Genomic DNA, 24,442 nt, shown 5'->3' on the forward strand with positions numbered 1-24,442 from the left:
CTCTACAAAATACGCCATGGCAGACTGTCTCTAATGTCATTTCTGCAGGAAAATTTCATCTAATTTATCACTTTAAAGGGCAGCTGCATGAGAAAAAATTTTATCATTTTGACGTTTTCTGATTGTTTCATCCTCTAGAAAACATGTTTTACATCTTAATAGAGGGCTGATCCCAATATGTGCATTCTTGTTCCTTTTTTCAGTTATTTGCAGAGAATACCTGTCCCATTTATTTTTCTCAAAGTAGTAGGGTACATTTTTTGGGCAGAGTGCCATACTAACTCAGCTGTGTTAGTAGAGTTGGCTCATGGGTAGATGAAAGGAGCAAACTCAAGTCTGGCTTTACCCATTGGTTTAGACACTTTCAAATTATCAATTTATCTGGAATGTTTTTTGACTCGCTGGTTATTGTTGCGTCTCCTACGACAGCACTTTGGGGAAATAAAATGTTCAGTGATGAATGACAAAATATATGTATTTCTAATCAGTTAATATACATGCATTTTTCTGGGTAAACAAAAAATGTGACTAGGCACCAAGAAGTAGAAAATGTTTTTAGTTGTTATAAATCAATTAAGGACTACTTAGGTGATGTTCATGAAACAGATAGAGTTATTACAATACCAGGACTAGGGCATGGAGTTTGGAAAGGGACTCTTGGAAAGCAGTTTTTAAGTACTATTCCTTTTTTCCCCCCTAAGCCTGCGGCTGATGAAGCTGAAGAATTTCTACAAGTTTCTGCATAGTCCTGTGTTTGGTGGGCCTTACTCAACTAGAAAAATACTTCTAACACATTTTAAATGTAATCTCACTTGTTTAAACAAGTGTTTCTATTTTAAGATAGGTAGGATTTGACATGGTTAATTTTGTCTAAATCAGTAATTTAAAAAAATCCATTAAGTGGCTGTGTTTGCGTTATGCAGAACAGTGTATTGGTGCTCTGAGTATTGGGGAGTTCTGTAACCCACCAGCACATGTAGATATGCGCTCTCTCTCGTCATGTGGTCTAAAGGCTATAATGAGCAGACCCACCCTGTTACCTTCTCATTGCTCATATCTGAAAATTGAAGCCTCTTTTGAGTAGCTAAATATTGTCTCAACAGATGTTTAATTTATGAATATTTTTTTCAGTTTTATTTACTGCTTGTCACTTCAGAGAAAAAAAGATCCATTTTTTTCTTTTCAAGATTTATATTGCGTTTGGTCTTCACAAAGCAAAAGTCTCCATCTGTCAACTTTTACTTATCTTATGAGAAAGTTATGCCCATGAGCAAACCCCGCAGCTGTTTCCTGGTAGCTATAGGAAAGATCTGTCAGAAAAAGATGTGCTTATACACAAGTCCTTCAAGGGATGACCCAGAAAGCCCAGGAGAGTACTCTTAAGAAAACCTATGTTCGAGCATGCATTCCTACCTCATCCTGGCTGTCCTTTTATAGAGAATAGCTATTGTTCTAGCTAGCTGTGCTCTCTTGAATGATACTAATTTCTCCTTGCAAAATCTCGCTGTCTAAAACGAAGTGTTCTCTGTCCGAGTCCTTGCAAATGGAGCTTCATCAGTAGCTGAGTCAAATCAGTCTCCAGACCTCAGATGAATTCATAAGGCAAAAAAGTCTCAGAAAAATCGGTTCAGTGCCTCTGTGACACTCAAAATCTTGCTATGGGAAAAAGGGAACGCACCTTGCATACAGAGCTAAGAAGCTATTGTTAATCCAGTTCATGTTTTAACAATATAATCAAAGATGCAGCAAGAAACTACGATTAGTCCAGTTACAGTAATACTGAAATTCGTAGTCCAAATTAATACAAAAAATCTCATTTTTAGTATGGTAAAAATTGTTATGCAAAACCTACCTAATATCTTTTCTCTGGTGTTATGCTCTCCTTCCAATAGCCATCTGAATCCTAAGATTGGTGGTTTCCGTCTTCCTCGAGCAGAACGGGGAGGGGAAGGGTCACAGGGAGTCTGTCAGCATCCTGGGGCTACAGCGCGAGGAGAGTGATGTGTTCTGCCTCCTTGGCCATGGGCCTGCCTGGATTTATTTTCCTAATTTTTTTATAATTTTTTTCATTTTTTTTTGTAATGCAGTCTGCTCACATGCTCTTTCTTTTCACTGTTTCCCAGTGATTCAGTTTTTCTGTTACTCCAACACTATTTTTCCCCCCGGCTTAACAAGGTTGCATTCCTGCAGTGACCACTAATTGACCATTAACTGAGACCTCTGGCATCTAATGCCTGTGTCTGCGTTCGTCCACACCACACTTTTTTTCTAATCATACACTGTTCAGTCCACACAGGAAAAAAATATCTGTTACTACTGGAAGCTGCAAGGAAACTAGAACAGCTTTAGGCCTGACACGCTAACTGCCTGCTCGACAGGCAGCTAAAACGAGCTAAAAGCAGCGCAGGCCACAACAAGCCAGAGAAGTCCTGAGATTCTGCACTGCCAGGTCAATGCGAAGCCCCGTGCCTTTTACAAGTAAGGGCAAAATCATATTTAGTGGGCTACGTTCTTGTACTGAGGTAAGAAAAGACGTTCCCTTGTGTCATCTGAGCACAGAGCCGCATTATAACGTCAGCTTCAATAGACCAACGCTTTTGGTTCTGCCAGGGCACTAAAACGAGTTAATGCCCTGGTTCGCTGCTCAGCCTAGGCATTATCCTCCTTGTCGGTCTGAAAACAATCTCTATTCTCACTGCAACGTGGTTGGGAAGCAACAACTGGAAGCTTCGTTTAAACCAACACTAATTTATTGTATAATACGACTGTTGGTGAAATAATCACAGAGTAATTTAGGTTGAAAGGATGCTGGAGGTCATCTGGACCTGTCCGGCTCATGCCAGTTGCATCTTCAAAATTAGATACAACTTTGAAGTAAGATCCAGCTTTGAAGTTGAAGCAAATTATTTACTCATATCCGTTCAAGTTTTGAGCGGATGGCAGCCTTTCCAGGTCGTCGTGTAGCTACAAAGTGAACTCCAACTCTTACAGCGTTGTTTCAGAAACCATTTTCCTCATTCCTATAAAAATTTCTGATGAGCTGTATTGGATTTTCCTGTCAGTTGGATTATTCAGCTTACAAAAGGAGAAAGAGATTCTTTGTGCTACGCATTCATTAAAGCATCTGTTTTCTTGTCAGACCGAAGCTCTGTCTAGTCCGGTCAGCTGTTTCTTATGGTAACCAGAGGCAGATATTTAGGGAAAGAATACAAGAAAAGGGCCTGTTATGGGATATGTTGTTGGTATACCATTTGGCACTTTAGCGATTCAGTATCGCTAAAGATTGTTTCAGTATCTACGTGTCTTATAGCTCTTGCTGATTTTTTTTTCTCTTTTGTGAATTTTTGTAGTTGGACCGAATCTTTTGTTTGCTGTCCCAGAATGATGGGAGTGTCTAATTTTACAGTGTGATCTGAATTGTCATAAAGCAAATATAAATACTGCAGTATAATTTTGTCACTTTAGTTTGTTGAATTAGCGATATCTTGTACTCAAAAGATTGTAATATTGCCACCTGCTGTTCAGAAATGCATTGATTTTGTAGAGCTGCATCACTGCCTCCTGCAGCTGCAGGTAACTGAAAGCAAGAATGAGTAGGGCGGGTCATGTTTCCGTCTTACACTTTCAAAACCCTTTTTCCTCACCCTGGATTTGAGGAAATCCTTCAACCTTTCACTATTCAAAAATAATATTAAAGGCTTATTACGTTTTCACCTAGACATCTGGATTTGAACACCATATACACAGTAATCTGTTATTTATCTAAGTCTGAGCAAATTAAAAGCAAGAGTGTTTAATCTTTGAGGTACGTTCACATAGCTAATTGCAAGCACCTTTTTACCTCAAATGGTTTTTTTGCGTTTCCGAAGTTTTGTTTCAGGTATGCCCATATTCTTGATGATGATAGGGTTGATTGGTGGATCGCCAGTTTTGCTTCAAGTTAGGGAATCGTCCTTGGTTATGATGCAGTATGAGAGTTTCTCATTCCTTTATCATATTGAGTAAATAGCGGATGAAAAGATGTCAGAAAACATTTCTGTTAATGTTCAGATCTTTCTTAGAGAATAATCTCTCTTTTTCAAGAGCTATAACTATACGATGGACGTTATCTTCAGGATAAACTAACTCAATTTCTGAGGACATTTTCTTGTTTCTAAAAATATCTATGGGTTTGGCTTTCTTGCTCATACTTTATGATGTATTTTAAAAGAATGGTTTAAAATTTTAGCATGCAGGACTCAGTAGCTCAGTATTTTATTTTCCAAATACAACACTGTTATGCTGTTAATGCGACTGTGTGACAACACAGAGGATATAGGCTTTTCATTCCTAAATTTGTTAGGCAAAGATATCAAGCTGCAGCAGAGAATTTCTGATATTGCAGCAATTTTGGAAATCTAGTAGTAAAAGTGACTGGAAATACTATGCGTATATGGTTAAGCTGTATATTAGTATGAAACAAATACCCTAGTCTATCACAGTAGTATACCATTATGTCAGAGGTAAGGACTTCAGGGTGACTTTGCCTTTCTGTACCCTAATATGTTTGAATCTTTTTTTTTCTTTTAGCTTTACATTGGAATTTTCAGAGTTGTTAATTCTTTCTTGGGAAGAAATTATACCATCAAATAATTTGTTGCCACTATATTCTACGTAGACATTGCTAGCTTTGTTTTAGCAATTTCTGTTTAAGAATGTAGTAACATAGAGCAAATCAGTAGGATGATCTTACGGATATAATACTGTGGCACTCCAGTGATCTGGCTGTTATAGCTCTACCACGGATTCCCATGCGTATTTGGCTGGTCTCATGTTCTCTCCGTGTCCTGACATGGCACTTGTAAAGTAGAACGACACTTTGTCCTTCTCATTTTGTCTGTCTTCAGTACCATGTAGTTTTTAACTCAGCGTCTAAGGTAGCGTGGTCCTTACCTCACGAGGGTTTTGTAAGCATAACTACTGCATTAATAACTAGACTAGGTTTACTTTGCAGTGTCCCTGCTAAAGAAGTGCTATCTACAGACTTGTGTATTATGACAGTAGGCAATGCAGATCAAGTTATAATTACTCTTACAGATACATGTAGCTAAATAGAGTCCCATCAGTCTTCTCCTTAGCCTGATTAGCAAGGGAAACAGCTAAATGAAGTAAACTGCTGGCACGCAGATATTCTTCAGTTGCCTAGTTCAAGCTGTTCATCACTTCTTTGGTCCAGTTGCTAAGCAGATTTGAGATGTTGCTTCTACTTTGAAATATTCATAGTCAGTTAAATAATGCTCTTCCTCCTCACAGGAGTACTTTTGGAATCCTTCTCCAACAGGTTGTTTTAGTAACTCGCTTGCATTTATCATACTGAATGCCATCACGTGTCAAAGCAGGGTTTTATTCAGTCATGCACATCTCAGAATTTTTTCTAAATGCTTGGTGCTAAGGGAAATGCTCAGAAATGATCTTGGTCTTGAGTGGGAGGGGTCACTGGAAGGATAGTCCATTTTCAATATGTTTTCAAAAAATGTATATAAAATAGTTCTGAGGAGCTGAGAATGTTTCTAAGGAACTTGTGTAGTTTGGGAGATACGGACAAGCTATGTTTTCTGTATGATCTAAAATACAGGCTTTTGCATGGAAACATTTTGTTAATTTCTTTTCCTGTGTTCGTTCAGCATTTTATGACATCGGTTTTTATTTCTCATTATTAAAAAGCAAAAAATAGATTGCCATCAAATTCTGTTATACTATTTTTCTTTTTAAACAGCTTTATCGGACATTCACTGGGTAATTTAATAATCCGTTCAGTGCTCACAAGACCTCGGTTTAAATATTACCTCAACAAACTTCACACCTTCCTGTCTCTGTCTGGACCACACCTTGGTACACTCTACAACAGCAGCGCTCTTGTTAATACAGGTAACACATTATTTTCCATGGTATAAGTTTTGTCCTTGAAATGTTCTCAGGAGTTACATGTAGGGTGCAGATTTCTGCCTTACTCGGATTATGAGAATGTGCACATTTCGCTTTGTTGTCATAAGGAGAGGGAAGGGTCGCAAAAGTAAAGTATTGATGCAGGAGATGACTGACAGTTTGTCAGTATGCTTGAACCAGGTTTTCTGTTATACCTTAAAGAAATTCCAGTTTTAATGTATTTAGCTCAATTTATTATAAGCTGAATTTTAATACACTTCATCTGCAAATAAAGTAGTTAAAATACACTGAAGGAATTCTGAACTAACAGTGGTGTGTTTCTTCTCTTAAAAAGTGTCTTAGGACCTTGTCTTATATTAAGAAAAAAAAGTCTGAATTTCTCTGAATTTTCCAGTGTGTTTTTTTGTGCTATGTGCATACCTTGTGAATGTCTCTTTTTCTCAGCACGTTCTAAAGGCTAAGTATAGTGGTAGGAGAACTTGTAGAAACTGCTGACTTTTGAAATAAACATTAGAACATATTTTCAGATAGCCTAAAATTTTTAAATAAAGAACTAAGGATGAAAACTTGTTTCTGAGGTTACCGCTTACCTTGATGGGCCCCAAACCAAACTGAATAACACTTATTTTCATTAAATATGAACATGCTCATTAACCTGTTGAAGATACTAAAGAACGTGAAGAAAGTTGTTTTGTTTAATGCCATATTAATGATTTATTCACTGTTATTTTCTTTTGCATAAAAATCATGAGGAGAAAACTAGCTAACTTGTATATGTTGGGCTTAAAAGGAGTCCATACTATTTAGTGGCTAATTGGAGTTATTGTTAGAGTTCACAGAAGTAGGGGAACATGAGAGCTCTTTGAATTTGGTTGAAATGGTACAGTATAGAGCCCTCGGTTCACTACTGGTAAGGTTCACTTCAAAATCAAGACATCTACAGTGGGATTCACTACAGGCAACTAACTACTGGATATCTAACCTAGTATACCTGTAGGCACTTACATTCAAGTATTTTAATCTGTAACTGAATCCCGCCTTCTAGATAGAAGTTACCAAAAAGCATTAACATTACTTTGCTTCTACAAGTTGCAGTATTCCCAGCTACAGAGAGGAATGGGTATTTGCTCATTCATGTAATCGCTAGCAAATGACCTTCACTTATCTAAGATTAAAGCTGTTGAGGTATCATCCGGAATATACTCATTGAAAAAAATGGATTCCTGAAGCATTTGATCTTTCATAGTCGCAGACAGTACAAAATATCCTTTTCATACAGTGCAGAATATCCTTTTCATACAATAACCTTCCTCTACATTTCAGACTTTTAAGGTTTTGTGAAATACAAAGATAGTAAACGATGATATGTTAGTCTAAATTACTGTATTTGTGCGCATACATTAATGACCTTAAGTAAATTGCTGTGCAGAAGATAACTGTTTCCCTGAGCGGCTTGAATCAGTGCATAAAGGCATTCTTGAGGGTATAAGGACTTGGTTGCTTGCTTTTCTTCTGTTTGGCAAGAGATGTAAGATTTTCTGAAAAGTCAGCTAGCTAGTTGGCTTCGCTCATTGACTGATAAAGACAGTACAACATCCCAGAAAATTGTACTTCATTTGTTCTTCTAGTTATATTTAATGAATTCAGTGGTTCTATAAAGTTATTTTTAGAAGCTTGAGAAGAAACACTTGTTTGTTTGCATGTTTCAACATCAGAATGTTCTAATATTCTGTAAAATACTGAAATAAAATCTGTGAATTAGCTTATGGCTAACATATTTTGACATTTTATAAGTACTTATTTTTCCTACGAGGGCACGTACATTAGTGGAAATAATTTTCTTTATGCTTTATTACATATGCAGATAGCAAAGAATAATGACTGAATGAAAGAAATTAAAAATGCTTCTGGGCTCAATAATGCTAACAATGAAAAATAAAACAGTAGCATCTGAGGAACTTTAACTTTATATATTTTACTTACCTTTAATTACTGTTCACATTTTATTGTGGCTGTATACTCATGCTGTACCTAACAATGCAGGTCTGTGGTTTATGCAGAAGTGGAAGAAGTCTGGTTCTTTATTGCAACTGACATGTCGAGACCATTCAGATCCACGACAAACTTTCTTATACAAACTTAGTAAAAAAGCAGGTAAGCTCTGCTAATAGTTACTGTCTTTAAAGACCACTGTACACAAATGTAAATAGGAAACCTAAAAATATTCATCCAACTAGCTCTTGTTTCAGTTTGTTTAAAAATTACTTTGGCTTTAGTACCTTATTCCTCGAGTAAAGTAAACAGTAAACTGTTTTTTTTCCAGAAGTGAACAGTTACTTTGAGACTTCACTTCTTAACTAATGAACAGAAGCAGCTACCATGCTATATGTGTCAGCCTCCTCTTCAGCCACTGAAGTTAGTAATTTCACTGTGATTAGTCAAGTACATGCACGCTCGTTTAGGATTACCTGTTTCTGTATCTGTTTTTCTTGTTGTTCTATAAATTTAAAATTCTGCTGTAAAGGTTTTGCTAACTAGTCTTTTATTTCCTCATTAAATTGGTCAGGGAAAACAAAAAGTTATTTTGGAAAGGGAAGAAGAAGCTGAACCTCATGTAATAGCTAAAACTAGAGCGTTCACACTATATCATTCATATCACTTTCTGTGTTTTGAATATTCTTATTACAATTATTAGCGGAGAGCCAATTTTTGCAGTGAATAGTATACTGCTTAGGGGCTGGGTTACCATTAAGCATTATGAAGTCACTGAGGGTTTATCATACAAATATTCCCAAACGTGCGTCAGCCAAGCATTCGTGGAGTCAAAGATGCTCATGGTGAGTGTGGTATTGTTTGGTGGAAAATTTGGGCATGCTTCTCCATCAAATAGTTGTAGGCTGTCACAGATGAAATGGCTAACGTTGTGGGACCTGTGTTATAGAGCTAATCAGATTAATCAGTTGGCTTTAAAGAAGCTGATATTCTTTGTTTTGATGTGTATATAAAGTTTTTGAACATAATTTGAGAATCTGTTGTTTGAATATTATTGTCTATTCTAGAAATATCTGTATATTCTTTTGACAAACCTCTGTGACAGACTTTTAGAAAGACACAGATAGCATTGTCTTAAGAGTTTGTAACCTGGGTTTGAGCTCTTATTCCCATAAACTGTAGGAGAACCTAAAAATCTTAGGGAGTCATCTTGCTTCTCAAGATCCAGCTTCCTTTTTCTGCCCTCTTACTGAGGAGATGGAAGGAGCTGTATCTTGGGTCACAGCCTCATAGAGCATCTTGTTTCCAGGTCCTTCAGTGAGCTTGACTCAAGGGAGAAGGAAAGGTTGGGGAGACGGAGAGAGAGAGATGTGAAAGTCTGATAATTTTATTTAAGGGAGGAAAAAAAATAGCCTTTTGCTTCCCAAAAAGAAGGAATAAGGTTTTTCTTTAAAGGTTGAGTTAATATATTGCGTGTGCACTGTAGGTGTTGGTATTTTTAACTCTTGACATATGTACAAGGCATATTTCTGTCCTGCCATCTCTTTGTTCAAACAGCGGGCATACAGGATTGGCTATGCTTGACTCTCAATCTCCAGATGAGAGGAGTTTGGGATTTCCCTAACTGTACAGTTTCTCTTTTCAGTTTTTTGACCTAGAGAATTTGCATGCTGTTATCTATAGGGTTTATAAACATATGCTTTCCAGACTTTACCCCAGGCTATGCACAAGAGATTCTGTCTACCAGGACTCAGTGACCACATTGTTAGTGTGAGAGGTGTAGTCCTGATCTTTGCAGTTTATGTTGTTCTTTCTAAACCCGTAGAACAGGAGTGTAAGCTGCAGTAATCTCTGTTGTTCCTTACTGTGGTATCCTCTTCAGATTCTGGCTCTGCAGCTGGCAAAATCTCTAAGGATCTTGCGTATGCTTTTTTATCCTTCATGGCAGCCCAGGTTTACCAGTACTAAGACCCAGGAATGTACTAGAAGCCGTTCTCCTAAAAGGATCAGTGCAGTACCTGACTTTTCTTTTCATCCGCACGTCTTTGACTGTAGTTCACTGGGAAAACCCTTCAGAGTAGTCTCCCAGTGCCTTTTCCAACTTACAGGGCTCCAGAGCATTCAGCCAGTTCCAAAATCAAACGTTGGCTTTGGTGCTTCCATTTATATTACACCAGTACTGTCAAGAAAGACGCCAGGCATGTGACAGAAACTAAAAATATCTTTCTTACACTGTTACTGGAAATGGTTCTGTCACCAGCACAATACCCAGTGCCATGGATATCTCAATATTGGCAGAAACAGCAGTACCAGTTTTGGCTTCCTTTCTCACCTGCAGTCCTCTGGCAGCAAAAGCTGCTGCTGTACCTGCTGTGCTCCAGCTGGTTTCCAGATCATCCCTAAAAGTGGCTGTGGGTCTGGCAGGTGATATTTTGAGGGTCTAGATCTCAGCTGTATTGGTGTATGGTGGTTTGTGAGTTTAGTTCTCAAATTTGCCAGAGGACCTCATCTTGTTGTTTAACCCCAGAATAGATGAAGTTCCTCCTTCCTGTCAAGCATTCTAGGTGAAAATAGAGTTGAGCATCTCCTCTTCTACCTCTTAAAAGAAGCTCCAGCAAATACCTAATACTTAGCACCATTCAGAAATGAGATTTTTTGCTCATATGCATTCTGTTTTGAATCGTGAAGCACTAGCATTTAACACCAGAAATTTTGCAGTCATAACCATGTTTCTGGTAACTCTTTTTCAGTACTGCTTCTATCACAGCAATGCATCTGGGAGAATGTATGACAAACATTTTTGCCAATCTTGCTTTTTCCTTCCCATTTGGGGAAAGGTTGGGCGTCATAGCTGGACATCACCTCAGGCTCTCTGATCTCAGAGTCAAAAGCAAGACTAGTTTGTCTCTCTACCACTCCAAAAATTTCTGGAACGTTTGAAATTATGAAGACAGGAAGATAGATAATTTATATAACAATTCTATTTATAGATTTCTGGTCTATAGATAGCAATTGATTCATAAAATCGTAAGTGCCTCTTAAAATGATTGATTCAGTAAAATGCAAATGGCAAGTGGTGATGATGATTAATGAAGTCTCTGTTTTTCTAAGTCTCTGCTTTCCTAAATCACCCTATGGTTTGTCCACAAACTAGTTTTGGTTTATGCACTTAATGCTGTGCTACTGTTGTAGGATATTTTGAAAACGTACAATTCATTCTTTGCTTAGCTATCAAGTTTCTTTGTTAAAGCAGGGAAAGCGACCTTAAAAAGTTAACCTGTTAAAGTCACCTTAAAAAGCCCACTTCTACCTTATCTTTGAGCTTTAGAAGTCAGAAAACAAAACTTGTCAGGCTATGTACTAGGTTGCCATGTGAGAAGAAATCCTTATTGCAAAGAACAAAAGCAGATAGTGAGGAGAAATTGAGACTTAAACATTTGCCATTTCTGATTGGATTGTGATCAGGAGTAGTCAGCATGGATTCATTAGAGGGAAATCATGCTTGACCAAACTGATAGCCTTCTATGATGGGATGACTGGCTGGGTAGGTGAGGGCAGAGCAGTGAATGTCATCCACCTGGACTTCAGCAAGGCTTTGGACACTGTCTCCCATCACATCCTCCCAGGTAAACTCAGGAAGTGTGGGCTGGATGAGTGGACGGTGAAGTGGATGGAGAACTGGCTGGATGGCCGAGCTCCGAGGGTTGTGGTCGGTGGTGCAGAACCTAGTTGGAGGCCTGTAGCTAGCGGTGTCCCCCAGGGGTCAGTCCTGGGTCCAGTCTTGTTCAATGTAGTCATCAGTGACCTGGAGGAAGGGACAGAGTGCACCCTCAGCAAGTTTGCTGATGATACAAAACGCAGAGGAGTAGCTGACACGCCAGAGGGCTGTGCTGCCATTCAGAGGGAGCTGGACAGGCTGGAGAGGTGGGCGGAGAGGAACCTCCTGAAGTCCAACCAAGGCAAGTGCAGGGTGCTGCACCTGGGTGGGAAGAACCCCACTCAGCAGTCCAGGCTGGTGGCTGACCTGCTGGAAAGCAGCTCTGCCGAGAAGGACCTGGGAGTGCTGGTGGACAACAAGTTGAGCATGAGGCAGCAATGTGCCCTTGTGGCCAAGAAGGCCAATGGTACCCTGGGGTGCATGAGGCAGAGTGTCGCCAGCAGGTGGAGGGAGGTGATCCTGCCCCTCTCCTCAGCCCTGGTGAGGCCCCACCTGGAGTACTGTGTCCAGTTCTGGGCTCCCCAGGACAGGAGAGACATGGTACAACTGGAGAGAGTCCAGCGGAGGGCTAGAGAGATGATGAGGGGACTGCAGCATCTCTCCTCTGAAGCAAGGCTGCAGGAGCTGGGCCTGTACAGCCTGGAGAGAGAAGACTGAGAGGCGATCTCATCAATGTATCTGAAGGGAGGGTGTCAAGAGGATGAGGCCAGCCTCTTCTCCGTGGTGCCCACAACAGGACAAGAGGCAACGGGCAGAAACTGAACCACAGGCAGTTCCATCTGAAGATGAGGAAAAACTTCTTTCCTGTGAGGGTGACAGAGCATTGGAACAGGTTGCCCAGAGAGGTAGTGGAGCCTCCTTCCCCGAAAAACCCACCTGGAAGCAATCCTGGGCAATGTGCTCTAGAGGACCCTGCTTGAGCAGGGAGGTTGGACTAGATGATCTCCAGAGGTCCCTTCCAACCTTGGCCTTTCTGTGATTCTGTTATCTAAAAAAATTCTAAATGTTTCTTTGTTCAAATGTGTTTCTAATGTGTGTGTGTGTGACTATTCAAAATTCTTTTGAGTTAAAGCTATTTTAAAATTATCATGATTGGTAATTGCTGACAAAGAACAAGATGTGTCCATGTCTGCTCATAAGGAACAAAAGATATTAGGATAATTCGAAATGAGAGTTAAATTTTATCCTGATTCCTCGATTTTCAGTTACTTTATGCACACGTCACCTTATGTTGCCAGTTTAGAGATTTATATAGTCTTTTGCCCGGTGGTAAATTTAATTTTCTGATGTTGCTTCTTCATAATGATAAATTTTTAGAATTATGTTGCCTTTGGGAATAATCTGCTTGAAATCTGCTTGTCATATCTTCAGCAGCTGCAGTCTGCCTGGTATTTTCTGGGGTCTTGGAGATGACTGTTAATTTCATACTGTGACAAGAAATTGCAGCAGGTTGCCAGCTGTTGCATGATGACATGCAAGCTGTTCAGTACAAAAAGAGTTGTAGCAGCTCGGATGAAAAAATACATTAAAATGTCTATAGTCTGTTTAAATGTAATTTCATGTTACAGTATTATGTTTTCAACAAAAAAAATTCAAAATAACTTGATAAGAACAAAATTTTCAAACATAAAGATAAAAAATATATAGTGAAATTACCTATTTTCTAATTACTTGACTTTCAGACTTTAGCATGGTCTATTTATTTAGTGAAAATGAGTACCTGATGAGTGTGAATGAGTTGTTTACCGTAGCATCACATAGTGATTCAGTGACAAGTTCTGGGATCTACACAGATCTTGATTGCTGCTTACACTTAATATATTGTTTATGCTTAAATATTTTCAGTAAGCTATAGTTGCACCTTAATGTTTATTGTCTAACATTGAATGTAAAAATAAGCTAGTTTATGAAATGCAAGTGTTCATTGGCATATCACCAAAATAATGAGATTTTTTTTCTTCTTTTAACAAAGGAAGGATGTGCGTTTGATCAGTGTATTAAATGCATAATTGTTTCCAGTTGGAGCACATTGTGATTTTTGTTGAAGGAAGGAGAAAGACAGTAGCTCCAGTAAAACTGAAGATACTTTCAGATGTAACTTGAGCAGTGTCCCATGCACTTCTCCCAGCTTTTCTAATTCTAACTTTGTCTTGTGCAAGGTAAACAAGAGAAGCTCTTCTTCTTTTACTCTCAAATTGGAATATTATGTTTTTTACTTTATGCACATTATATACTCAGCTAGTTATATTTTTCAGCCAAAGTTATGGACTCCAGAGGAGTCCAAGAAAATATACTGTAAGTTATTGGTTTATAACCTTTGCAACCCAACAAACCTGTCCTTTTTTGCTCATGGTGCGTCAAGTAGTCATTTTTGACAGGTTCAGAGAACCCTGCTTAGCCTGATAGGCTAAGAAGTTGCCAGTCAAAGGGGAACAGTTTCATTTACATGTAGGCTGGTTCTGATTTGTCTAAGAAAAGTGTCAATGACCCGTAATGTTTGGCTTTAGTTTGGTTTTGGACAAATCTTTTCTGTATGAATACCTTGTCCAGAACTCCAATATGCTGCTTAGTATAAATATAAAAACAAGGACTCAATTTCCATTAGCTGATCTTTGAGAAGCTCGAGTTTCTGTAGCAACAACATTAGAATCTGCCTGCAGGGTCTTCCTTAGTTTGGTACAAATTTTGGTAGATCTTTTGCAATTAAGGGCTTGCCCAGTAAAGTAGAGTGACTTCAAAACTTTTGACAGAACTCGTTCTCCTGTAATGAATAACTATGCATGTGAGAACGATGGTCTGCTGAGACTGGCTACCGTAACATAAACCTTGAAACCTGCTCTCTGTGCCAGTTTTGAACTGTTTGCTCATTACAGGAAACAATTCCTGCAACAGACTTTGGAGTTGCGAGTTCTTCTACCTCAGCTTTAGTTTTGTAGTGTTTTGAAGTCTTATTTGTCAGCTGTAGAACAGGCCTGCATTAGCACTTTAGTCTGGCTTAGGAGTGCCGTTGGAAGCAGATGTCTTCATCCTCCCCATTTACATCAGAGCACAGCTAATGAACTTTATGAACAGCTAATGGATGTTCCATCTACAGGACCCAAACTAGAGCTAGTCCAAAGCAAACTCTGAAAGTGGGCATCATGATGGATGAGCGAATCTCAGTACCAACGGGTATGCTTTACAGTTCTGTTCCTTTTATACTACACTGTTCACAAATGTAAAGATGTAGCCATAGGTCCTTCTAGGGTATTTTTGTACTTAATAAGTAGGCTTATATTCAAATGTCGTAATACTTCCATTGAACTTGATTAGCAGAATTTTGGTGTGCTCATTTATTGCCTTGTCTTCCCCCTCTTTAAAATATGAATTTTCCTAATCTCTGAAATGAAGAAAGGAAGTTTGTTTTCGTTTATGTCCATGTTAGCAGAGGATAAGTATTGAATAAGCTTGGATGACATGTTTTCTGCTTTGAGATGACTGTTACGCACAGGATGCTGGCTTAGCTGACTTGGTGCTGTTTGGCTTTGTGGAGGTAAAAAGCATGTCACCCCTTGACTTGAGGGAACGCCTGTTTGTGAGTCAGCATGAGAACGGTGCTAGAACTGAAATAGCGTAACTGCTGGTCGCATGGCATGGAGACTAACCTAACTAGTTTTGCTAAGAGGCAGGACTTCCGAGCTCTCTGTAGCTCTATACCAACAGTGTGGAAAGGATCTGGGTACGTTCTGTAGCATCTGCAGCCAAGCTCTTTGAAGTAAAATCTGCCAGGTAGAGTTTTAGCTGACGTGAAACTCTGAATTGGCACAAATCTAACTCCCTAATCAGTCATCTTGTGGCATTGTAACAGAAAATCTGAGCTGCTTTGCATTTGGCCCTCAGTGCACTATGCATCTCAGCATTTGAATTTTTGGGGTGTGAATCTAGCTTTGTTTGTGATATGTTAGCTTCACAGAATAGTCCAGAAGGCTGACTGTAGGAGAGATGGCTGCCCTCCAGGGCGTAATTTCTAAAACCCCTCTTTCCAGACTTAAATTATGTCAGAGCTCTCAGATTCCTCTTTCCAGATAACTTTGTGAATGGATAGAATTGTAGGAAACATCAGCAGTATTGTACCGTGACAGAGCTAAGTTTCCTTTGACTGAAAACTTGTCTAGATATGACCTTGAGCTACCTGATCTAATGTCAAAGTTGGCCCTCCTGTGAGAAAGGGAGTAAGAACAGAGGCTCTCCGAAGGTCTCTTAACCTAAATTGTTTTATTCCAGGACTTCGATTAGCACATTCTTAGGCAAAACAGCAGCTTACTAATGGAATCAGATGGTGGGAATTTTTTTTTTTTTTTTAAAGCTAATTGTAAGTGATTTTCATTCAGTTGTGCTCAGGTACCCATAGTGAATGCTGTCCATTGCAAACAAAGCCTTGTTTTGAATGAGTTGAAGGAGATATAGCATTTTGTTGTCCTTTTTGTCATACAAGCGTCAGAAAATAAGTAGCCCGTTCTACCATCTGCTCCCATCTCCCATTACTTACTTGGATGTTGACTATAGTTAGAGGGCCGATTCATAATAGATTTACAGACTCTTCTGATTCTAGCACTAGAATTTGTACAAAAAATTTAATTCTCTGACTGTAGTTAGTTGTGGGTTACCAGGTCTCTCTACACACTGCTCCAGATTCTTCCACTTGACAATTTATTTGGGAAAAAAATTTCAAGAATTTTTAGACATCATTAATTCAGTAATGACTACTAATGCTGTTACTGAGAATTCACTCATCTGCTGACATGAATGAAATAGTGGTTAAGTGGTAGAAATTGTGCTTTCTGTGTGTGCTTAAATTAACTTTGGCTGAGCTTGAAGTTTCTTTAGAAGATGAGGAACATAAGAAAAATATGGAAAGCCCAGAAAAGTTTCCTTACCGCAAAAGAGAACATTCTGTTATTATGGGACAGAGCTTATTATTTCAGCAACGGTCTTTCAGCTGGATTGTTCTTTTGAAGTTATCCCAAATCCTGTTGAAAAATTTGGTCAATATTTTCTAGCTAATGAAAAGCTCAGTGTTTTTTAGAGTACTTTGCAAGAATGATGTGATGTGTCCAAATGTTTTGGGTTTTTTTTTTTTTCTGATAGAATTAGATTTTAGTCGTCTTGCATTTTTGCCTAATGGCAGCAATTCTGGAAATGTTGGCTTATTAGATTTTGAGATTGTTTTTTTCATTCAGTAGCTGAAAACTTTGCTTCACAAGAAAAAAATGGATCATTGATTGTTTTGAATAATTGTGTCGTAAGTTTGGGTTTTGTTTTGTATTTTGTTTTTTAACCCTTCCAGTATGTTTGTGTGGCAGGCCTTTTATTGTGGCATGGGTTTTTTTTTCTTTTTAGAGGGAAAATTAAGAGGTGAATCATATGAATTAACTGAGCTTTATTCTTGTCCTCTATTTATTCCTGAATTTTCAGTTTAATTAAAGGCAGAATTTATTCAATGTCTAGGAAGTAAATCAAAACAACAAAGTATAAAGGTGATTGAGGTGGCAAATTTTTACTTCTAAATAAAAGAAAGACTGTGATAAGTTGCTTCTTTGGTTGATTCTCCGAAAGCACATTTAATTTAGGCACGATTTAGTATTGCATGCTTCCAGATTTGAGATCCTTCTCTGCCTTTGTCCTGGATATTTTCTTAGACTGTCTAGAGAGCGTAAAGGATGCTGTTGAATGCCGTGCAGTTCCTTTGCATTGACAAATGGTTCAGGGGTATCTCATGCATTAGAAAGCTAAGGGCCTGTATGTTTATATTCTCCTTTTCAATTCCTGTCTTTCTTGGAACACCCGTCCATAGTCATAGGGTCACACGAACCATATGAAAATAAACCATGTCATACCACACGAACCCTGTCAGAATAAACAGTCTCAAACCGGAAGACTCGGACTTTTTCTTCATAATAAATGTGAAGAGCCATCCAAAGAAAAACAACCCAAGAACATTTAAACAATAAAAGTCACGATTATGAAATACTCTATATGCCTGCCTTGTTCCTGCTGAAGTGCTTCTCTCAAGTCTTTGTCAAAAGTGGGTTTCTGCTCCAGAAAACAAATGTTTTGTCATGAAAGATTACCGATATTTATCGGGTCTAAAATGAAGGGAAGCTCAAGACATTCCTACTGTGAATTTGAACTGGAATATAAAGCTTAAAAATGACTAACTGTGATGAAAACAGGAAGGTCTTATTTATTAGACTGTGATATCTTAAGTTTGTGTGTTTTCTGTTTGTTTGTTCTTAGTGCCTGCCAGGCTGAAAAAAAGTCTATTTAAATGTTGCTTGATGTAGGCTGAGGTTCCTTTAAAGATTCCCTAGGACATTCCTTCCCTCCTTCCTTCCATTCTTCATCAAGTTGATTAAAAGATCTAGGCAGTCCACTTCTCTCTACCTTTTGCATGAACAGTAATGGATATTTCTCAAGGGAAAGCTTGTATTAATACAAGGTACATAGACATCCAAGGAATTTGCAAAACTATCACAGGTCAGCCTGCAGGGAATTCCTATCTTTGATTTATTCCAGATGTGTTACTTTCAGCTCAGTTCAAAGTTTTGGAACTGGCATCCGCATCTGTGCATAAGATTTTCTGCAGTCATTTTCCGTCAGATGTCAAATAAAAGATCCTACTGATGTAGTCGATCTTCTGAGATCGACTAAATCAGTGTTGTCCACTGTTGTCTTTCAGTGAACGCACTGGACCAAAAAATACCTGATTTCCTATTTCAAGGGGATAGAATCCAGGATCTGTTTTGGGTGCATTTTCTATACATTTTTATAGATTTCCAGTTTTCTTATTTAGCAATTTCCTTTGAAATTTGGGAAGTTCCACTTACCTTTTACATGTTAAAGTTGTTCAGCATTGTTTTTGTACATGACTTGTTTTTAGCATGTAGTATTCATCATACAGTCTATAAAATACTGGAAACTTAGGAAACAACCTCCAGTAAGAAGGAAAGGTGTTTCACTCTGGGATCTAGTCTCCTTTTCAGGAACAGATATGTATTAATACATACATATATTCTACCTGAACAACATGGGAAATTAAAACTCAGGAATTTATCCCTGCAGTATAGCTTCTGAAAAGCAGATAGCAAATCATTTCTTTTTCCTACTGCAATAGTGTCTTTCTTGTTTGTTGTTTTTGTTAAAGAAAAGTTTGATTTATGTGATTTACATAAAATGTTTGCTACAGATTAAGAGCAGCACCTTTGAAGAATTACTTTATTTGCAGTATTTCTATAATTCTCAAACTGTACTAAGTAAATTTTGTAAATGAAAAAAGGAGGGATTAGGGACCGTTATTCTCCAGAAGTCAAAAGCAGAGCTAATAGCCTCAATGCAAAACTAAGCACTGATGTAAATGCAGTTGGATCAAGTCCCCTTTAAGATGTAAGCACCTAACGCCTATGAGATTCGTAAAGAACAATCCAGTCTGGCTGCTTTTGGGTGTACAGCTTCCCTTTATATACACTGAAATTTATTAAGCATTTTTATTAAGCTAATTTTGCCTAACAGTTTCCTTTGTATTGAACTGTAGTTGGCTATGATATTCAGAGGGTCTGTTCTAAGGCAAAAGCTACCAACTTTCCCTAAAAATCCACTGTTTGCTTGCTTAAGCAGATGGCCAGCACCAGAAGTCTGCTGAAGTTCTTTCGAAAAATCATTAAGGTTAAATACGTTGAGAACTCTAACTTCCCCACTAATGCGGGCGAGGTTTCTACCTTTGCATCTTCTTGCTAGTAGAGTGCTTGCCCAAGGAGTAGGAAATCTGGGTTTAATTATAAAGGGAATCTGGGGAGTTGTGTTGGGTGGACCCCCATCCGGGGCTGAAGCTGGCCAAACCTTATAGTGAGGTAGTGCCTGAAAGAGACACCTACACTAGCTGGGCTGTATTGCATTCACATTTATGCTAGGCCTTAATCCAGATGCAGCTACATTGTTGACTGAAATACCAGTGAAGACAAGTCATCAGTCATCTTTAGGTTTCTTTAAGCAATGCAAAGGCTTTACTCCTCCCTGTCATCCAGAAACTGAGCACTTCATTCCTATATCCCCTCCGTCCTAAAAAGCAAGACAAAAGTTTGAACTATAACCTTTGGTTAAGTAGGAATCATCAGAATTAGGTCAACCCCATGTTTGTTAAGATATGTAGAGTACCCAACAGTTAGCTTTTCTCTCACTGTACCAACTGTAATTGATTTTTCTGCCTTTTTTTGTATGAGGACTTGTAATAAGTTGGTTCCCAGTTTTAGCTGTAAAATGTTTAATTATTCTGTAGTAATTGTCAAGTGATTCATTATAATACATATGTTTTTTCCCTTCTTTTCCTATAGGTCTTCATTATTTCAAAAACATAGTGTTAGTAGGATCTCTGCAGGATCGTTATGTTCCTTATCACTCTGCTCGCATTGAGATGTGTAAAACAGCTTTAAAGGATAAGCAATCAGGTAATAAATACCCTCTAAAAAATCCACTGAGATTTAACCTCAGACGTCTCAGATACATCCTGTTTAATTTTCGGTGCTTAATTGAGGCACCTCAGTTATGTCACCCTGGGTTTACTCTGCAGGCTTGGAGAGAGGAAATCCATGCGAGAGCTGAACTGCTTTCTGGATTTGTCCCGTTTTTGTTAAATGCAGAAAGAGATGAGGCTGAATAAATTTGTAGCTTAGAAGCTTTGGTGAGGTGCCGTAAATTAGGTGGGATGAACACAGGCCCTGAGGTGTTCCTCCACGAACAGGGAGGACAAATAGCTTTGCTTTTGAGGACTAGAGTTGTAGCTTCAAGCACAATGGCTGTATTTAGAAGAGGCTTAATATTAGCATTGAAAGGAAAGGTACTTATTTTCAGAGATGGCTGGTTATTGTATTTATTGCTGGGATAGTCTAGCACCATTGTATTCTAGTATTACTTATTGACAAGTAAATGCCTTTTAAATAGCCAGTATAATAAATTAGTATAATAAATGGATGAACAATAAAATGCGTGAGTTAGAAAATTATTTTTTCAAAGATTTCTGAGGAAATTAAATTTCCTGTATTCTAACTTAACAGAGAAACAGTATAACATGCATTCCCTCTCTTATTCTGGAATGCATATATTTTCAACTAAAGGTCATAGAACCATAATTGTATCTGATGATTCATACAGTAAAACTTACTTCTGTTTTCCTCTACAGGACCAATTTATGCTGAAATGATCCAGAACCTGCTTCTGCCAGTTCTTCAAAATAAGGAATGTAATTTGGTTCGTTATAATGTCATTAATGCATTGCCCAATACAGCAGATTCTCTCATAGGAAGAGCTGCACACATTGCTGTTCTTGATTCAGAAATATTTTTAGAAAAATTCTTTCTTGTTGCTGCCCTAAAATATTTCCAGTAGAGAAGAGCATAGTGAGAGACTTGGTTATTACCTCATTAACAGATGAATCAAATAATGTGTGGTATTAAAGTATAGCTGCAGCTGTATTTTAAGAGATATTTATACTTTTTATATGGAAGATAATTTATATCATCCACACTTAGGGCTTTTTAACATCAACTTTACTTTCTAGGCAATGTGGCTGTGCAATATTTTTTTATTTTGTTCTTTTTACTTTTCTATTACTTTTTCTTAATTTTGGGTACCTAATTATTAGGAGATTAAAGCACAGTGTGTACTTTTGGTTGGGGTATTATTGGCTCTTAGGCTTAAGAAGTCAGTGTTACATGGCTACATTTTACTAGAGGCTTTAGATGCCAAAAGAAATTGGAAGTTAAAAATTCTAGTAAGGTATTACACATTCAGAGGTATTTTAGCACTGCAGAAAGTTTAACTGGAAACACAATGAGCTGCTAAAATACTGGATATTTGAGAATGACTGTATTTGTCAATCTCACAAAGACGACCGTTACCGAGTTGTCTGTTTAGATATCACTACATCTTAACAGTTTTCTACAAAATCATCATCATCCTTATTAAACATGTTATGCCGGTGTGGGAATATTTTTTCTACTGATCTCAAAAACATTCGTTTACATATTCACTTTTATTACTGGAACTTTAGTTTTCAGAAGCAAATGGCAACTAAGGATTTTTGAATGTTTAATGATAGCTGCCTTCAAATAATTGGGGTTTTGCAAAATTCATTAAAATTGCCCCTTACTCTGTCTTCAGATGAACGTGGACAGTTTTACATGGACTTCCTTGTATGTACGAAAAATAAGTAAATGTTATAAATTTCTGCAATACTTTTATGAATTTAAGCAATTTTTAAATATTGTTAAAATGTTTTATTGACTACAAAGTATTGTAAATATAGATCAACACATCTTCAAATGAGACACTATTGTAAACTTTACCTGTTTAGTGATACAGATAACATGTTTTTGATATACAAGAATGTTAAAGGTCTCTTGACTTTTTACTGGTGCTGAATAGCATTAAGTTTGGGTTCTCCTTCCTTCCCTTTTATCTTATTTCAAACAACAGTCCACTAAAGGTAGGGAAAAGGGTTACATGTGCATTCACTAAGTGTAACAAACATTTTTTGAAAAATACAAATTTGTTGTATAATGCATGTTTATTTTTAGCATTGTATTATTGCATCTGGTGTTAATAAAATGAACAAATGACTCTAATGGAAGCAATTAAAGCAACTGAAATCTACCAATTACCAAAATTCTGGGGAGGCTTTATATATTTTGTATTATTTGAACTTAATATAGCAATAATAGTTTATAATGAAGTAATCTTGCATTTGATATGGTTTGTTAATATCATCTTTGTAATATATTTCTTTCTCTGTAGCTTATAAGTTTCATTTGAGCACCTACAGTTTGGCAATGTGTACACTAAAAAGGAATATTGTATTACTGAGTTGCATTAGGCGAGTCCTTAAAATGATGACAGAAAAATATCTTAAATACATTCCCACTCCAAAAATGTATATTTTTATTAATAATTTTTATTTTATGACCATGTTACTATGTTGTGAATGTTTAAATTATGTTCGGACGTGTCAACTGTCCTTTGGTTAACAGTATTCTAGTACTTGCTAAACTAGCTAAATTTTTAATATCAGCTTAGGGAGCTAAGTCTGCAAAACAATTTTCCTTGATTCACAACGATCAAGTTAAGCTACTCATAATACATAATTTTTTAGACACTTCTGTCACTGTAGGAAAATGTCTATCTTGCTGTGTCTCTGGAAATCTAAAAATGTAGAGCATACTTTTGGGATTAGCACAGCAGAAATGAAGTGTAGCCACTTTTTTAAATCATAGATCCCATGCATTTAAGCAGGCTTGAACTTGTTTTTCTTCTATGAAGAAAACAGAGGTTGTAGGAAGTCATAGCGTATTTAGATGCAAATTTACCAAGGACAGGCCAAATATTAACAGAACTTCATCTTCTTTTTGTCTCCCCTACTTTGTATCACCCACTGCAGTCCATCTGTGGTCTGGTAGCCCTGTCAGTGCTATAGCTTTTGTGGTGCTGTTTGATGCCCGTAATTCCCAGATAGATGGCCACTACTTGTTTGCAGTAAGATGATACTGCGTAGCGTGATGAGCCCGGTGTGCCCTTGGATCATATGAAGTTCATATTTGCACTTAAAAACTTTATGGTACACTTGCAGCTGCTGTATGAACAACATATGTGATGGATGGATGTTACAGACAGCTGTGTGTGTGTTGTATGGCATGCTTGCCCGTATTTCTGCCTGTGATTTACTAGATAGAAATATGGGACTCATATACATAATTGGATGCATCAGGAGCCATAAAGTGTTCCATCTTCCCCTCCCACCTTCTGCTTGAATCAGGGCTTTGTCTTCCCGTAGGGAGAGTGACCTCTCCTTTTATGATAGTGCTAAGTATCCCACAGCCACTTGAAAGAGGAGTATGTTGCTTCAGGTGCTACTTATAGAATGGAAGACAAAAATGAAGCTCTTAGCATTCATCTAGAAAGCTGCTAGTCTCTTGTTCCCTGAAGGCATTACGCTGCTGCTGTTATTTCATAAAACTCCTGATGGTATTGTTAGGAGGTCATTGCATAAAACGAAATTACTGTATCTGAATATTTGTTTGTACATAGTGTATCTAAATTAATTCCATGGTTTGTGTTTGAATCGTCTATCAAAATTAAACTTTCTTATCCCGTAGATCTGGAAATTACTACTAATTGGGAAAAGGGGATCATGTGTTATTGTGGAAGTCACCAGACTCTGCAGCAGGGCCAAGAAATTCCATGTTAATGGAAAACTTATGCTATAGCCACAAAATACTCTTCATTCCAGGCCTATCTTATATGCACAGCCCTGAACAGGTATGTTGTTCAGATAGCCAGACAGGAAGGAAGAGGAATTTAGGCAGAATTGGCACGTTTGCCTGCTGCCTGTGGCAGTGGTTGCTGTGATGTAGGCTGCATGGTCAGCTTACACTCTGCCTCATCTGAATTGACCTGCTGCAGAGTAAGTGTCAGCTCCAGCTCTGCTTTTTAGAGCAGCAAAGTAGAACACAATATACTTTGACTTCTTGTGAGGCAAGCTGGAGAGCCAGAAATAAGTGATCAGTAAACTAGGTGAGGAAAACAGAAAAAAGAAAACACTACCTTCAATCGCAAAATGGCAAATTCTGCGGCATATGCTACATATACTAAAATACATAATTCAGGAGTAAAAAGTTTATTTACATTTTTACAGGAGTACAAGAAAGGAAGACGAGAAAAAAGAGGTGCTTTGCAGGTCTCAGCTTATTTTTTGGGTGGAAGAATAGTTTCTAATTAAACTTA

The 24,442-nt window shown here is 37.8% G+C and overlaps 1 protein-coding gene across 9 annotated transcripts in view; it reads left to right on the forward strand.

Annotated features, from left to right (window-relative positions):
- The window catches only part of FAM135A (family with sequence similarity 135 member A), an 89,007-nt gene extending 66,610 nt beyond the window's left edge, over positions 1-22,397 (forward strand). For 7 of the 9 annotated variants that reach the window (XR_011140107.1, XM_068937489.1, XM_068937492.1 and 4 more), the window contains 4 exons: positions 5,756-5,907; positions 7,969-8,079; positions 20,002-20,115; positions 20,847-22,397. Coding sequence is in view for 6 of the 9 variants with exons in the window: in XM_068937489.1 (XP_068793590.1) it covers positions 5,756-5,907; positions 7,969-8,079; positions 20,002-20,115; positions 20,847-21,052 (583 nt within the window). In the remaining 3 variants the exon portion in view is untranslated. Of the gene's footprint in view, positions 1-5,755; positions 5,908-7,968; positions 8,080-13,607; positions 13,795-14,729; positions 14,807-20,001; positions 20,116-20,846 lie in introns of all 9 variants that reach the window. The other 2 variants (XR_011140106.1, XR_011140105.1) reach the window with 2 other exon arrangements.
- Positions 22,398-24,442: the final 2,045 nt, after the last annotated feature.

Source organism: Struthio camelus, chromosome 3 (genome assembly GCF_040807025.1).
Source record: "Struthio camelus isolate bStrCam1 chromosome 3, bStrCam1.hap1, whole genome shotgun sequence".
Lineage (NCBI taxonomy): Eukaryota > Metazoa > Chordata > Aves > Struthioniformes > Struthionidae > Struthio > Struthio camelus.